General features: G+C 38.4%; 1 protein-coding gene across 2 annotated transcripts in view; it reads left to right on the top strand.

Moving 5' to 3' along the window:
• The first annotated feature begins 563 nt into the window (after window positions 1–563).
• NAP1L1 (nucleosome assembly protein 1 like 1) overlaps window positions 564–17759 on the top strand; it is a 30983-nt gene continuing 13787 nt past the window's right edge. Inside the window, exons 1-4 of one of the 2 annotated variants that reach the window (XM_035901694.1) lie at window positions 564–658; window positions 12385–12419; window positions 13079–13167; window positions 16177–16279. In XM_035901694.1, coding sequence (XP_035757587.1) covers window positions 12403–12419; window positions 13079–13167; window positions 16177–16279 — 209 coding nt within the window. In that variant the 5' untranslated portion in view covers window positions 564–658; window positions 12385–12402. Of the gene's footprint in view, window positions 659–12384; window positions 12420–13078; window positions 13168–16176; window positions 16280–17759 lie in introns of those variants that run through there. The other variant, XM_009646275.2, reaches the window with a different exon arrangement.

Here is a 17759-nt window from a genome sequence, read left to right as displayed (position 1 = left end):
ACCTGAACTTCTGTTTGTGTGACCCACTCACTCCTCTGAGGGGTACATATTAGCAGTCTCCCTTCCCTCTACTTTTTTTTGTATATCATGTGTTGTGGTTTCTGAGGACAGAGGGTTGTAGACTGAGGGTCTTGTGTGCAGGGGGTAGATCTGGTGTTTTTCAAAGCCCCTGGTCCCTCTCTGGCATTCATAGGGCTAGGCAGTGAGTGTTGGGCCTGCTGGCAACGCACAGCAGTAGCGTGCAGCATCTGTGCAGCCAGCCCTGTGTTTCAGGGAATGCTAGAAGCCCTGGATGCGCTGTAGCAGGGGTACGTGTTCAGCACAGTAATGCTCTTGTGATCCTTGTGCTTCATCTAGCCCCTACCTCACTCAAAAACTGTTCCTGGGAGCAGACAGGGGACTTGTTATGGTGATCTGCTTACTGAGCACCCTGGAAATGGGTGGTCTGGGTTTTTTTCTTAGCTTCTTGCATAACTGACAATAAACATGTGTGCACAAGTGAAACTGAAAGAAAGGCACTGTGGGTATGTTATGAAGCTTTGTTGACAGAGTTTTCACAACCCTGAGTAAGACCTGAGTCTTCCAGGCTGAGACCGTGTTCTTTAATTCAGAACTCCAGATCTTTAAGGAAGCTTTGGCTTACTGTACTGTCAGTCTGGTTGGTATAAATCTGTTTATTAGCTTAGCTCCTAAAAGTTGAAGTAATTGTAACATGGTGGCAGAGATGATATTTCTTCAGGGAATAAAATAGCTTGACGATTTGAATTTCCGTAGTGAAGAATCTCAGGAAAAATAAGACAAGTTTCTTCTATTTTGAATTATTGATAGAATCCTTTGGTGAAAGCCAATTTGTTCCAGTAGACCAATGGGTGTAATGAACATCTCTATGGTATCTATACCTTTTTGTTAATATAGGTGTAACCCAGTTCGTCTTCAGGTTCTTGCATCAACAGCCACAAACATGCTGTCTTTCAGACTAAAGGCCCAATTCTTATTTCTTTGGGCAACTTCAGGAATTGGACAGTTTGCAGAAAATGGAGATGTGTGTGTTCTTTAAATGAGTGTTCCTTTTTTTGCATTTGTATATACATTCAGTGGAACTTCAGCTTTGGGTTTTTGCATGGACTGATAGCGCTTTGGTATTTGTGTGGCACTACTAGTAGGCATTTATACAGGAGGTAGTACTTTGCAGGCAGAAACAAGACTTCTTAATGTTGGTCGTATTTTACTAGAGCTGAGGAGTCTTCTGAGTTAGTGTCTGGTGTGGGTGACTGCATTCCATCTAACTTCTCATTGGGAAACCAGCTAGTAAATAACAGAGCAGAACAGTATTCTACAAGTGGTTTTTAATCTGAGAAATGGTTGTGATGATGGGTTTAATGCTTATAGGTCAGTTTTGATTTATAAATTACTTTGAGCTCAAAAGTGATTATAATTGAAGTTAATTCAATCTAACTGATCCTCACTCTTCTCGGAGGTTAGTGCAGTTCCGGATCGCCTAACTTTGTTTTTCTGGAGAGTAGGCCTGGTGTCATCATGTATTTGTCTAGAAAACCAGACATGCCTGGAAGGCATCATGAAAGTTGCTTGGGGGGATTCATTTGATGATCTTATGAAAAATTAAGCTATTTAGAAACAATGTATGAGGTTTTTGAGGACTTCCTACACTCAACAAAGATAATGCAATGGGAAAAATCTTAAATATGAATGTGGCCTTGTGTTTTTAGTGGTAACTTCGAGTTTTCAGGAAGACTGTTGCAGACTAAAACTTCAGTTGCATGCAGAAAAGAAGGGGACACTGCTAATTTACTCATGTTACTTTATATTTAGTTTTAAAATCTAAATAATTAAAGATTTGAAGTCATTTATGTTCTCCCTAGAGACTAATATTTTAAATTAATTTACATATTATCAAAACATAATCTATATTTTAACTACTGCCAAAGGTTAGACAGGTGATCTTTCCTAGATGGAAAGCTGCTTAGATTTTAGTATTGGAAAGTACAGGATGCATCTGAGAGCTGAATGTGTGCTTAAATGTACAACTGCGCAGAAATAATTTACATTGGTTATGGCTCAGTTTAAAGCTTTAAACTTGTGGTAATGAGTAGGCGCTTGCACATCACATGATCTTTGTAGACTTTGGAACAAAATACTGCCAGTTTATCCTCAGTAGCTTTTTATGATCAAAAATGTGAATGTTTTAGATATGAAAACTTCAGCTTCTGGATGTACCTGTATCTGTGTGGTGTTCAGCTGCTGATTTGGCATTTATTTAAAAAAAATACCACCCCACCCCCAAACCACAACCAAAACAAACAACAAAGCAACCCTCACCTAAAACCTGAGAGATACTAGAATTATTTCCATTTTCAAGTGCTGGAAATTGTTAGGAGATTGGACTAAGCAGAAACCTGAAATCTGGAGCAGAGCAAATGCCCTGGCTTCTAAGACACAGGTTAGAATCATAAATGCTTGTTGTCTTTTCTGACCATCTTCAGTAAGATTAAATCAGTCAACTGCTTTCTCTAGAAATTTAATACATGATATTTCAGCAGAGGAACAGTTCATTGACGTTTCTTGTGGGATGACTGGCCACTGAGGGAAAGTTTCCTTTTAGTTCTGGCTCTAGTTAAAAAAACTGCCTGAGCATTTGAAAGGCTAAGTTGGAGGGGACATGAGATAAAACAATTAATTTTTTACATCCAAACTAATCTTTAATCGGCTCTTTTTGAACTTCCTTTTAACTTGGGTTAACTTGTGTCATTTTCATTGTACGCCTCGCAAATACTACTAATCTCAGATTTAAACCGCTTCTGTTCCTCGGGTATTCACGTTGCTAGGCCCTGGACTGAGCTACTTCCTCTCTTCCACAATGTTCAGCAGTGCATACAGTAACCTCAATAAGGATACATCACTGAAGTGTTTGATGACGTTATTTTGCATTGTGTGTTTTAATCATCATGCATTCATTTCAGATCTTCACTACTTCTGCATGTTGAGCAGAAGTCTTCAGTGGGCTGCATGCAATTATACCCGTGTCTTTGCACAGCAATTTTTTGACCTTTTGAATTCTAGATTAGTTTGGATCACTTCTTTTAATGCATATTACTTTTGATTTTAGTGCTGTTTATTTTGCCTCACTTGGATCACCCTTTTAAACAGTTCTTAATTCTCTGATACTCCAGTTTTGGAATTTACTCATCTTGACTTTGAATGGTTAAGTATGAGCTGGTTTAAGCGCTTTATTCTGTTCCTTGTGTGTGCAAGATAGCATCATCAGAAACGTGCTCTCTCGTTTTGAACTGGTGAGGTCTTCGTGACATGGCCTCTTTATCACCTTCACTGTTATGGAGTTATTGGGTACCTCTATTGGTGCCAAAAGTGTGATTGAGTGAAATTCACAAAATGTTTATGAAGATCACTTTGTAAATAAGGCTCAAGTTCTTTTCTACAGGTGTAGTATACGTTTACAAACACTTTTTAAGCTCTGCACCTGTATTCATTTGAAAGTGACTTACTGAAACCATAGCCATGTCTATACTTCTCTTGGGTCTTGCTACCAGTTGTAATGTTTCACCCTTAATAGCCTCCAAAATGTGACAAAGTTAGATTATTGCTGTGTTGGGTTTTTTTAGTGAATGCTAGCTTGTTAGTTGAAAACTGGATGTTTTCAGGTTTACAGTTGAGTAATGGCTTTGTTTCCATGGAAAAAATACTGAATGGAAGCTAACAAAAAAGTTGCTAAATATATTTTAGGAAACTCAGTGGCTTCTTGGGGAGTGAATGAATTTACAGTATCACATTCATCAGATGTTCCAGCAAAAACCACGTTTTTGAAACCTGTGCACATCTTTCAGTGTTTTTTTTAACTTTCTTTTCAGATAAGGATGTTTAGATGTTTTTTTTAAGCCAGACTGGATAAAAACTTGAATGCTGCAGTGTGTGAGTCTGGCAGATAGCAGCATAACTGCCAATATGGTTGTGTTTGATTATGTGGCAATTGCAGTAGTCAACTGACAACTCTTTCCTTCGTTTGATGTTGTGGCATGTGCAAGTTGATCTTTTAAACTGCTAAAATGCACCCTACTGCCTGAAGTACTTTGTTAAAACACAATTTTTGTATTACTTTGATACTTTTTAACAAACAATATTTGTACCAACATGAACTGTATAGAGAAGTACTCTCTTAGGAAGTTTTAAAGATCTTTCTATGTATGAAGATTTTGATTTTCAGGATGGCTGCTGTTTTCCTGTTATCAGTGATGGAAAGGAGAAACTGCAACAAGCTATACTGATTAGTTTGGTTTTTTGGAAAAAAAAAAATCCTTATTTAGGTTTTTCAGATTTGAATTTAAACTTCTGGATTACTTTTCTAATAATGACAGATTGTTCTAAATGGAAATCAGTAGGTTTTCTGCTACAGAATCTTGGCATCCAGAACAAAGGCCACATTGTGTGTTAATTACCCTATTTTTAGAACACGATCAGGGAGCTCAGATCAGTAGCAGACACAAACATGCAGATATAATTCAGTCCTGATTTTAAATTGTAATTCTGTAGTCCATTTCCTTCTCCTTATGGAGATTCTTTCTTTGCTGCAAGAATAAACAGGCACTACCTGAAATTCAATAAAAATGCTACAAAAATAGAGGACTTCATTATTTGTTGACTGAATCTTCATTTCCTGATTTGAATTTTAGTTGAGGGGAAAGCTTTAAAAGCCTTTCCACATGAATGAAAGTAAGCCCTGCAGTTACTAGTAACTGAGTTAGTTATATAAATGATCACTCTCCTTTGTTTTGAAGAATTTTAGTTTTTTCCATTGTGTAACTGGTATTCTCATGCAAGTTGTAGAGCACTTTAAAGTTGAAATGTAGACAAATCTGTGTTTTCATGCCTTAACGTGTGTTGTGCAGAGGCCTGCAAGCACTAGTGGAATAGTTGGATTGGCAAATGGCTGAGGTTGGTGCCTTTACCTCAGGAGTTACTGGGAAAAGCAAAAAATACCACTTGAAGGGGAGAGAGCAGACAGTTTCAATTAATTGTGTTGTGTTAATTGGTTCAGCATTATCATGATTTAGTGGTTTTATTCTCTATGGACAGATCTGAATTTTGCCATGTAATCACAAGGTAAGCTGCTGTAGCATACAGTTTCACAGTGACTTCAATCTTGCCTAACCCTATTCATGAGCTGTTACAAAAAGTACTTGCCTGTGGCAGCCTCCATCTCTTGACCTTGCTGTTACTCACGCAACTGCAGGTCTAGCTCTATACAAAGAAATACCTACTTTTTTTTTTTTTTTTTTTTTAATTCACAGCTCTTCAGACGTTCCTGATGAAAGGGAGGGGGTATGCATAACTAAGGAAGAACCACAATAAGCTTTTCCAGCAGTGTTTGCCAGTTGTATTGGCTTTAGCTGACTGGAAGATTGTTCAGCAGAGAAACTTGGTGTTCCCTTTATGAAGGGGGCATATCTCCCTTGTGGTGATGCAAGTGCTTCTCGTCTTGATTGATTTAGCACTTGCACATAGCTAAAAGTTCCGAGTATGTTTTGTGAAAGACCTCTGCTTACCTGAATTTCTTATCCCTCTCTGTTTGGTCCAGAAGAACTTACTCAAGCTTTTGCTAAAGATTCCCATATATCACTGTGCCGGTTAGCATTTCCGCTGTTGACTGTGCATGTCTTTTGGACATAGTGGATGAGCTTGTGCTTACACAATAAATTACAACAAAACAGAGGGGTTTGAGTTACTGCAAGGGTCCAGTGGCACCTTCTTGCTACTGTATTGAGGAACTTGGATTACTTGCTTCCATTCACTGTTAGCTCCTTAGTCTCTTTATCAGACCTTGGTAGCCTTTATTTTAGTACTATCTTGTTTACTATCTCATACTTGTTTTCTGTGCTTATATTTGCACAGACAGTCTTAATTATCTACTCTAGATTTGAAAAATTAAATTAATTTTGTCAATTTTTGCTGTCCTACATTAACAGTCAGAAATCTTTTTGTTAACAGAAGACCTTTGAGGCACTAATAAAAGGAAACCATCTCTGGAGAGTTCAGTGGCTCATCATGTTTTACATCAAATAGATGTGGTATCTTGATGTTCTAGCATAGGACTATCCTGCTCACTTAATTGAGATTGATTTTTTTTTTTTTTGCCCTTTGGATTTCCTAAGAAGGCATATTTTTCCATAATATGAATGATAAAATCTGTTTTTAACATGTTGCTTATCTGTCACGTTAATGATGGGTGCAATATCCCCTTGTTTCATGACCAATTCCAATGCTAATGTTAATAGCTGTTTCATGAATTTGATCACACAAGTAAAAAGGAAACACTTGGTCTTCTGCTTGATTCCTTTTTGAAATGGCATTTTAAAGCTGATACATTATTCAATTGCTTCTTTCTGAAGAGGTGCTAAATGCTTTCCCAGTTACTACTGAACTGTGTGATCCTTTCTCATCTAGCAAATTTCCGACCTGGTGGTTGGTACTATAGTTTCTACTGACAGTTGTGAAGTGATTGATACTTTTTTTTTTTAGGTCTTAATACCAACAAGTTTGAAGTATGTAACTCTATGCCCTGTACTGTGCACTTTTTAAACCCTTCCCCCTGTTCTGACATTGATGTGAATGAGACTGTGCTATGTAGAGCATTTGAGCTCTTCAAAGTTACAAACTTCTCTTAGTGCTTCAAGTGTACTACCCAAAACAATTATTTTGAACATTTACAGTCAAACAGCACTTTGTGATGGATCTCTACACTACTACTTTAAATTTTATTTTCTTCTTTTGAGGCTGATTATGTACAAAAAAAATGTGACAAGTTGCTCTCTTGGAACGCTAGGCAAGAACATCAGTTTGAAGTAACTTTCAGTGAATATAATCCTCTTGAGTTTCCCAGTCTGTAGTGAGAGTTGAACTTAGATGGTATGATGTCATTTGTCTGGCACCTTTGGTTTCTGCATGCATTGCAAATAGCAGCTTACAGGATTTAATCCTGACTTTTTTTTATACAACTAGCTGTACTCCAGCTGGACCTCTCTTCTTCACTGACATCTGATTTAGTCCACTTAGTTTATTATTCTATGCTGCAGCTTCTTAATCCCACATAGGACTCATCTGTTTTAAGTATTTTCTGTTAATGTTTCAGTTGCCCAAGGCTTGCCAGAGACAGAAAGAGGCTGATATGCTATTCTATGGACAGGCTGACTTATTTGCAGTGCTCTGAATTATTGACTACTGAGGAAATTCATTTAGGCAAAAGGGTAGATACTTCTTAAAGATGAGAGTAAACAAGGCTTGGCTGTAGCATGGGTCCAGTATCCTCAAAAAGCCCATTTGTGTCTGTTGAACTACTTGAGAAACTTCTTCTACTTGTTATTACATTCTAATTGTGTGAGCAATTCCTCCAGAGAAGGGGTAAGGATGTTTCCTGAAAGGGATGGGATGGAAGGGGTACACTCTGTGGTCTGGTATCCACAGAGATGCTGAACAGCTGAGACCTGTTGGCGGCCTGCCAGCCTGAGGGCTTGGGCAAAAAAAAAAAAAGCTGTTGTTTTGCTGGAGGAACTGTGTCTGAGGAATGTTTTGCCTCCTCAGCTGACTCCTAATTCACCTCGCTGTGACCTGTCTTCCTGATGCCAAGCGGATGTCAGGGTAATCTAATACTGGTGTGCTTAGTTGGGACGCTTAAAGCTGACCTTCAAAAAGGAAAGGCTTCTCACCAGCGTGTTTGTGTCCTTGCTGTAACATGGATGGTGCTGCTGTGCAAACTCAAGACTGGTTTCTGTGTGGATGAGAGCAGACTAGGGGGGAAAAAAGGAAAGCCTGGGAAGGGCTGAATACTTACAGTTTGTGTTTCTGTCTTCACTTGAGCAAAATCACTTAGTGAAGAAACAATTAACCCCTGAAAACTGAAAGCTTGCTAATGGGTAGCTTGAGGATGAACACGTGGCAATATCATTATTAGTTTCTGCATGTAGTGAATGACGTTTCTTAAGAAACATGGCAGATTAAAGAGGTGAAGTGTCCTTTAAACATCATGAAAATAGCAAATTTTCATACTGATTTGATAAGATTTAAGTTTTTAAGGGAGTTCTGCTAATTTTTAGTAGTTCTGCAGGATGCCCTCAAAACTATGGCTAAACTTGTGCTGGATTAAAAGTCTCCTAACCTTTCAGTCTTGAAAAAGAACATGTTTCTTGTGATGGCAGGCAGGCTTGTGATCGAGCTTAAGCTATCTGAATGAAAGGTTTTAAACTTTAGCCTTTAGAAAACCTGTAGCTTGCTTTTCTGTGCTTTTGCTTCCTTTTTGTAGCATGAGCTTCCTATGTGTTGTCTTTAAAACCCTGCAAAGATAAGATAACCATTTGTTTTCCTCTGTGTATTTTTACAGTAGGCAGCAAAACATTGTAAGTGAAGCCTCTGGGCACCTCTTGTGTTTGACCGTAATGCAGTGCTACTGGCTGTTGCTGCTTAAGTAACAGGGAAATAAGGTATTTTACAAATAAGGAGGTTATTTGCCTGCTGGCTTTTGAACAGGGGAGGAGGCTACCCTTTATTGGTACTCATAAGCCTTTTCTTGCAGTCAAGAGGCCTGGATTCTAAGTAGTATCTCAGCCCAAAGCAATCAGCTAGGTGCTGGGGCTTGAAGTAACATACCAGCTGTAGCCAGGTTTGTTATAATCCTGCACTGACAACTTGTGAACTGGTATCTCCCAGGGACTACTTCAGGGAGTGATACCAGCAAATGCTTCCTGCTGCTGATGTGCCAAGGTGGAGCTGCTGTTTGCAATCCTAAATGCACCTGGAAGGACAGATACGTCTTTCGTGTGGAAAGCTGAGCGATATGGTGGAGCTGCTGTTTGCAATCCTAAATGCACCTATGAAACAAACTGGAAGGACAGATATGTCTTTCGTGTGGAAAGCTGAGCGATAGGAGTACTGTATCCAAAGATTTAGTTTTGGGGAGATACTGCAAAATAAACGCTGCAGTAATGTATTTTAGTATTTCTGATTGTGGTACATCATGTAGCTGAAGCTCTGCATGCTAGGCTGGGACCTTGTATTAGGCATTGTGCAAAACTAGTGGAGGCCATTTGCTCTTAAGGAAGGCATTTTCTCAATGCTTGTCTGCCTCTACAGGTTTTTTTTACCAGTAGAACTGTGTTTGCAGAAAAGCTTATGGTTGTTTAAGTAAATGACAATAAACCAAATGTGATGCCACTGTATATCCATACTAGTGGGTTGCACAGATTAGTCTAAATGTCTGTCAGTGTAGTTCTGTTGGCGTAGTGCCTTGTAGCCTCCTCACACAAGAACTGTTTTCTAGAGCTGGCAGATGACAGTGTCATGACAAACAGTAGTATCTCCTCAGTCTGAAGAAGAACTCTTCCAACTGCAAATGTTCTGATACCAAGTTGTGTAAAAAGCAGAGGGAAGATTAAAGGATGAGACACGAAAAAGTGATGTAAGGAGAACAGGAAAAATGGGACGAGGCAGATAAGAACGCACTGGAGGGAGGCTCTGATGCTGGCAGCTGCTTGATACAGTCTATTTTAATTTCCAAAAAATCTTTGAAGAATGCTTTTCAAAGTTTTTGAGTAAACTGGGCCATAGTTGGAAAACATGCAGTGCTTGCACGGATTGTTTAAAAACCAGGAAGCAGAGGGTGAGTAGCTGGCCCTTGCAGTGAGGAGAGACGGGCGGATGCTGGACTTCCACAGGGTTCTGCAATGAGATGAATGCCTTCAGCATGGTCATAAGTCACCTTGGAAAGAGGGGTGAACCAGGGAAAGGATGAAGGTTGCAGGTAGTTGCTCAGAATGGTTTAAACAAGGGCCCACTGAGGAATTCAGGAACACAGAGACTGCTGGTGAAACTTCCTCTGCCACACTGTTGCCCAGTGTAGAAAAATCTGGCTTAGTTATGATCTCTGAGATGAATGTTGCAATTCAGAAACAGGATTTTAGTGCTTTGATACTTGAGTGATAACATCAGCTTACCTGCGTGGTTTCAGGGAAGATGATATGAAATAAAAGTTTATTATGACATTGTCAAATACCCACACTTCCTGAGCCAGCATGTTTTTTCTGAATGTGACTGAAAGCTAGAGGAGTGTCTGGCAGAATCCTTCCCATGTCATTGCTTTTTTTCCTAGGCATCTGCTAATGGCCACTGTTGGAGGTGGGATGGACACGTCTTAAAGTTTTTTAGGCATGACTTGGTGCTAGCCAATCTCATGTCCTCTTTTAGAAAAAAAATGTTTAAATGAAGTGTAGAAGTCGGTCTCTTTCAGCAAACCTTTATCTAAGGTGTTTCAGCTGCTCTTTCACCTTGCCCACTGGCGTGGTGAGACCTCAAGGGTTGTGTTTCCAGTCACACCTTTGTTGAACGAACTGCCTCTAGTTTTATGGAAAGTGAAGCTGTATTTGGGGAGAATAGAGAGAGGAATGTTGGTCTCTGCAAGGAGCAATAATAGTTTGTGAATGTGATCACTGTCTGCCACATTTGCATAAAAATGTGTGAAATGCAGGTGAACTGTGCATCTTGTGTTCTTTTGCACAGTGATACTACCAGTCTCCTTAAAAAGGTCTTGCATGACAAGCAAGTTAAGAGGAAATTTATAAGGAAAAAGTTGTATATTTTGCATGGATAAAACCTTTTGCAAATCAGAAATAATGCTAATAATATTGCTCAAGAAATACGGAGGCATTGAAATGGGAGTTGTAATTGTGGTATGTTTTCAGTTTCTGTAGGTCTTCAGTCCATGTTATCTCTTGAGAATGGTATCCAAAGGAGACTCCTTGGAATTGTTATGTAGGCAGCTTGCATCCATGTGTAAACCTGAAGTCACCAGACACGCAAACGTGATCTAAATTTCAAGAAACTTAAAATGTATCAGAAATGTTACTGGAATGCCTTGGTTTCTTACTGAATTGTTAGATGTCCTATGGTAGTGCTGCCATTCTATTTGATAGCAAAGACTGTACTATTTTTGTGAAATAGATTGACAAGTAGTCAGTTCTCTAGTTTTTCTGCATACTAGGGAATTGAACCTTTTTGATTACCTGTAGTCTCCTTAATACTTTATTAGCACTGTAAAGTTGTGGTCCTAAATTATGACCTCAGATAATTCCTTCCCATGTAATTGTTGGGAAGTAGTTATGACAGCAGAAAAATATATTTTGATTATATCTATGTAGAATGTAGGTGTTAAATTCTGAAGTTCAGATTCTAACATGTCTTTTCATATTGACAGTTAATGTCCTGATCTTACTGGGATTGGGCTCGTATGTTACACGCATTACCAAACGGAATTTTCATTTTTTCTGGAACATATACCTCCAACATTTTGACTAAAGTTTTCATTAGAATGCATTACAAGGAGTTGAACTTCCTGAAGGAAACTTGAATGTGTTTAGTTTATTGGACAGCAGCAGTTTTTATGCTTCCTGGACCAGTGAATTATTCTTGCTACTTGGTGTCTCCTGAACCATTGGACCTAAGATGGCAGTGATGGGACAGTATTTTCTTGTGTGTAGTACGTTCTTGGACTTCAAGCTACCTGAAACATCTTTTTGGAGACTAGACTCCCAAGTACTGTTTTGCTGGTGGAAAATGTTATTCATCTTGTAATACATTTGAGAATATAGGTGCTTCATGGTGTGAAAGATTTGCAATAGTCTCAACATATGATGTTTCTAGTTACTGTGTCTGAAATGTGTTTCTGATGACACTGAGATACTTAAGAAAATTCTGATCATTCAGGACACAGAAATTAGTCATGTTAAATAGCTTGGCACCTAGTGTCTTTTTTTTAATCTTGAAATTTTCTGGGTGTTCTAGGGAACTACTTGGATTGGTTTTGTGAAGTTGGCATTAAAAGTAATCCACAAAAATGTGTCTTCAGTATTAAAAGACACTGATTTAGCTTATATGTATCGTCTGTAATTATATGCTGGAAATGAGTAAACAGTTACCAAAAGGGTTCTAGCACACTTTTTGCTTCAGTTTTCCTCAGGTTATATTTTGATTTTATACTTAGACAGGACTAGTTTTTTATCTGTAATGTTGGTACAGGACTATGATAGAAAACACAACATGGCATTTTGCTGGTACTTAAATTTATGTGAGTAGATCTGTTGATTCTAAACGAAAAAAGTTTTTCAGTATTTCTGTATGCTTTAGAGTGAGAGCTCAAAAAGTGCATGGGAGAGATGCCACTCTTCAAAATGTAACATGTATTTACCCCATTTCTTTAAGCTGACATGGTTTGTGTTTCTTTCCTTTTCAATATTATGGCATTTGCCTGTACACCTTGTAAGTGAAGTCCAGTGCTGTTGTTCTTACAGTTATTTTATTTTTTTCCTCTAGGGTTTGAAATCTAGGAGAATGGCAGACATAGACAAGTAAGTAAAATCTGTAGGTTACCAAGGTTCTGACTATGCTGTACTTTGGGTGTCTGTGGTCTCCAGATATTTGATAGACAGGGTCTAAGTAGTGATCTTGGTACTGTGGCAAGACGTGAGGCTTAGAGAGTGTGGGAGAAAAGCTCAAGTTGCTCATGCCAAATGGGTTTGAGATCTTAGTTGTAAGCAAATCAAAAACTGGGACAAGGCACCAGTCAACTTACTATGTTAGCTGGAATTCTGGAGGGGAAAAAACAGATAGTGCTGTCCATTACTATTGTTTCACTGTATGTAGTTTTATTCTATACTTTGAATGCCACAAAATATGAGCATTTGAAGTATAGCTTAGGTGAACCTACCCTTGGTTCTCAAGGCCTGCACATCTTAAAGAGGATGTGTAGAGCAGAAGGAGGCTTTGTCTTGTTTTGGAATTCTTAAAAGCTGCTAGTTCTTTGAACTGTTCTGAGATTGTCAAATGTGAAACTTGAATCAATGAAGACAAATTTGGCTTTGGCTATTTCAACTTCTAGTTTGTCATAGATCAGAACTGATGCAACAGTTTGCCTCTACCCATGTGACCTCTAACTTGAGCTCTTTAAGCTCATTATAGTATTTTATAAAATTAACTTCTTAATCCTGTTATTGAATATTCCTAATAGCAAAGAACAGTCTGAACTTGATCAACAGGATATGGAAGATGTTGAAGAAGTAGAAGAAGAAGAAACTGGTGAAGATGCCAACAGTAAAGGTAATGTTGAAAAGAAGGGCTTCTAAGCAGCTGCATACGTGCTTTCTAATTAAGGTGTTAAAAGGATTTCACTGCTTAAAATAATGAGAAATGGTAAAACGTAACTACTGATGCACAACTGTATTTAAATTCTGAAGCAAGGACTTTTTTTTCCAGTTGTGTGATTTGTATTAGTTGTCTGCAGTCACTCATTTTGGTCAAGGTTAGTATCAGTTCAGGTAGTGCAGGCCACCCATGATGTATAATTGGAAAAGAGAGGATTATTGTGAGTATGTGACTAGATTTTTTTAAAACGAACAGCTTAAAGCTTTTAGAATGTGAAGTTTTGGGTAGGAAAAAAAAATAAGACACACACACAGATATATGCACCTTATTTTTTGATCAGTTGCTTAGTAATTTGTTGTTGAGTTGTTTGAGTATGAACAGAACAAAAGTCATGCATAGTGTTACCACACTTAAAATTAATAAATCCTTCTTTTTTTCCCCTCAACAAAAAAATGAGCATGGATCAGAATACTCGTTTTGTCTGTGCTGAGCAGTCTTACTCATGCTTTGTAGTTAAAGGTTGGGGGCACAGACAGAATCTGAAGAGCAAGTAGCCAAAAGAGAAATAACTAATAATATCTGCAACAAAATTATTTGGACTGCTGATAGTGCCACATTATGTGATTGCTTGAACAGAATAATTACACTAAAGAAAAGCAGGATAACTTTGCTCAAGATTGTTAGAGGCTTTGCTATACCTATTGAAAAAAGTGTTTTCAAAACTGGATTGCATGTGGAACATGGCTGGTCAGCTGTAGAACGGCTTACAATAATTCAATGGTAAGTATTCAGGTGTCCCAAAGGAACCTAGAGATGTATCGTGTGTATTTTTAGTGAGTAATCCCAGTTATTGTAGTTGAGGATCTGAGCGGAAATCATACTGTAGGAATCTTGGAGGGAAATTGGATTTTATAAATCTGAAACATGTTTCAGGAGTAGGGAAGCTTGTCACAGTGTTAAGCAATTCTTTTGCATCTGTAATTCTTGCTTGTCTAGTTTTCTAGTATTTTTTAATACACAATTTTTCCTTACATTTTCCTGATTTACTTTTTTTTACTCAAGATAATTCTATTTTTATGTATGTCAAAGGTCCTTCTGTGGACACTAAGTAAAGCACTCAGCTTTTAGGAAAAAACTCTTTGAAGAAACAGTGTTCATGGATCCAAGAACTTGCAAAACAGGGTATGTGGTCAGATTTCAGTTTGAGGGGATGAGGCTGTTGGCATTGGCCTACCATGTGTATGATGTGTATACTGATTTCGTATTAAAGAATAACTGGCAACATAATCAAATAGCACAGTTGAGTAGGTTTTCAACTGTATAGGAAAGACTAATGAATAGTAAGACCAGAGCAAACTAGATACCTTGACAGGAGTAGTGTTGACTAATGTGAGGTAGTACCTTTAATAAATAATTACAGCTACTACTGCTAAAATATAAACCGATTGCAATCTTTGTGGAGGAACAAGACTGCTTTTTTGGATGTTGCTTGAAACAAAACTTTTCAGCATGTAATTTCAGTGCTAGAACATAAAAGTGGAAGAGAACATTCACACGTGGCTACTGTAGTGAAGGGCATAGAACGGGAAAATGGTATGCTCTTTCCAAAAGCTCTGTATGTCAGAAAGGATTCAAAAGCTTCACTCTCCAGCATTCTTCTGATGCCTTCAAATTATATACCTAGTATCCTATAAGGAATGCAAAGTACTTGTTTGCCGATCTGTGTATGTTGAGGATGGGGGAAGAAGGCAAAACAGCATGATAAAAAATGATCGTAAATTCTTATAGAAAATGTGAAATTGTGAAATTCATTTCTGCAGGCTCAAGCACAGGTTTTGAGCAGAAGTAAAAGGGTTGATGTTAACATGGGTAATGAGAACACTTAGGCTAGGAATTTGTGTGGGTTTTCTAATGTACTTCTACCTTGTAGTTTGAAACAGGTTTCCCATTTGGACAAAGTGCTTTCTAAAGATGATGGTAGACTTCAAGGTTCTAGTACTGTTATTCTGTAATCAGTAATGTGTCAGACTATTCTGATTAATAACTTACTCTTTTGCAGGAAAAATTAGGTAAACATATATTTGTAAATCAGTTTTAAATCCAAGACTGAAACTGTCTTGTTTCTTTCCATTTACCTAAAATGGAATGAAAATCCCAGTTCTAGTTTTTATTCCCTTCTTAAAGTAAAAACACAAATTCTTCTACATCGCCTTTCCTTAATGAATTCAAAATAAAATCAGTCAAGGCAAAACTGATGCTTTTAAGGGCATCATATAAAACCTTTCCTTCTAACAAAAAAGTTCAGCTTGCTGAATAATGACCATCTTAATCCAAGTGCTGCTTCTGTGTTCAGAATAAGATGGATTTGATCCATGCTTCCAAAATTCAGAGGTGTTTGAAATACTTCTTTGCCTATGTTTCTCTTTATGAGTGTATATATAGTAAACTTACTGCTCTTCGGCAGTATTTAAGTAACTTTTCTTTCAAGATGTCCTGGTTTCAGCTGGGATAGAGTTAATTTTCTTCATAGTAGCTAGCATAGTGCTGTGTTTTGGATTTAGTACCAGAAAAATGTTGATAACACACTGATGTTTTCAGCTGTTGCCAAGTAGTGCTCAGGCTACTCAAGGACTTTTTTGAGCTTCTCCTGCTTGCCCAGGTGCATACCAAGCTGGGAGTACAGCCCAGCTAGGACAGCTAACCCAAACTGACCAAAGAGCTATTCCATACCATATAACGTCATGCTCAGGGGGAGTTAGTCGGTCGGTCGGTCGCGGGGAGACTGCTCGCGGCTCGGGGGGAGTGATCGCTGCTCAGGACGGGCTGGGCATCGGTCGGCGGGTGGTGGGTGGGGGTGGGTGAACGAGCGGCTGCGTGGTGCTTAGTTGCCAGCTGGGTTAAACCACGACACAAGATTAGTCCAAAAGATGTGCTTGGCACTTACTTTTTTTTTTTTTAATTTAGCTCGGCAGCTGACTGTGCAGATGATGCAAAATCCTCAGATTCTTGCAGCCCTTCAGGAAAGACTTGATGGTCTGGTAGGAACATCTACAGGCTACATAGAAAGGTATAGTATTTGTTCAGCATGAGCAAAGTGGTATAAATGGTTCTTTTGCTTTCTGAACAGTGTTGGCTGTAGGATTAATAGTCATAAACCACTGTGCTGCCCAGACAGCAGGAAAACTGATACAGTCCCTGTAGTGCATCTCAGAATTGAAGAGTTGTAATTTGGGCTTTTATGAAGAGAACAATGCTAAAATATGTAACAGTGTAATGCTGTAACAGTGGATGACCCTGTCCCCTGCAGTTATAATATGGCACACCTTTTAAAAGATACTTTTCTGCTACTTGGAATACATTTTGTTGCTTTGCCTTAATAATGAGATACCAGTTATCTTAAGTGTGGACAAATACTTGGAAACCTAGTGTGTCTCATATAGTTATTTTTTTGTTAGAGTGTAACCAGGACCTAATAAACTTAGGAACGTTGTACCACTAATTCATGGGGTCTCCTTATGTATCAAAACTTGCAACAGTCTCTTGCTAAAATTTACTTGAGCTGCATTTAACAGAGAGAATTTTTTGTCTCAGGTAATTTCTGATTGTGTACGAACGTTTCACCACATCCACAGGAATTGTAGAGCACACAACTGTCTTGCTGTGATAGGGTCCTACGTTGCTCTTGACAGCTGCTGAGTAACAGGCATTGCTGCTGTTGCTATTCATACTCATACCACTTTGCTCTTATAGATGATAGCATGGAAGAAAAGCCCATTTAACTAACAGCCTTCCCTAATAAATACTGGCCCAAGAAGAGCATGGAGTCAAAGGGTATCCAAGTTCTTTCTCTTCTAGATACTGTACACTGCAGGCTTTCTATACCAAATATTTTTCTTCTGTTTTTCAAAAGATGTTGATTAACCTCTACTAATCTTTCAGGTCCTTGAAGTGAACAAAGTGGTAACATTGATTTACATGGCATTCTTCTAGTCAGCTGCTCTCTAAAATACTGTACCATTTCTTCAGCAATTCCAAGTACAATAGCACATTCTCTGTCACAAAAGCATTGCAACTTCGCTGTTGTTACCAAATGCTTACCTAAGGTGCAGTACAGAAAATAGCTGTGAAATGTGTGTAACTTGTCTGCACTTCTCAACATATGCATGCTGACTTAACAGTGCTTTACAGGTGCCTCTTACATGTCTTCCCAAGTATTATTTTGAGCATATTTATCTACAGAGTCTAGACACTGAGATGGCACAGAAGTCATCAGGAATCTGGTAACCTAAAAGCCTGTTACGTGGGCTGTTAAGGAACTAGATGCGTAAGCTTATAGGAAACTAAACAGGTTCCAGGAAAACATCTGTCTGTTCAGGCTTAGAATCTCCTAATTGCCTGACAGCTACCTCTTCACCTGTGCCTGGCCACAATAATTTTAATGAAACTTACTTTCATGGAGCAGAATTTCCCTCAGCTGCTCGCAGGAGGTTGTATTCTTGTGTAATTATAACGTGTGCTAGTGGCTTGTATTCAGAGCAACAGGTTTT

Source organism: Egretta garzetta, unplaced genomic scaffold, assembly GCF_000687185.1.
Source record: "Egretta garzetta isolate BGI_Z169 unplaced genomic scaffold, ASM68718v1 scaffold68, whole genome shotgun sequence".
Lineage (NCBI taxonomy): Eukaryota > Metazoa > Chordata > Aves > Pelecaniformes > Ardeidae > Egretta > Egretta garzetta.
Note: the sequence above shows the minus strand (reverse complement) of the source record. Positions and strands in the feature narration are given on the sequence as shown.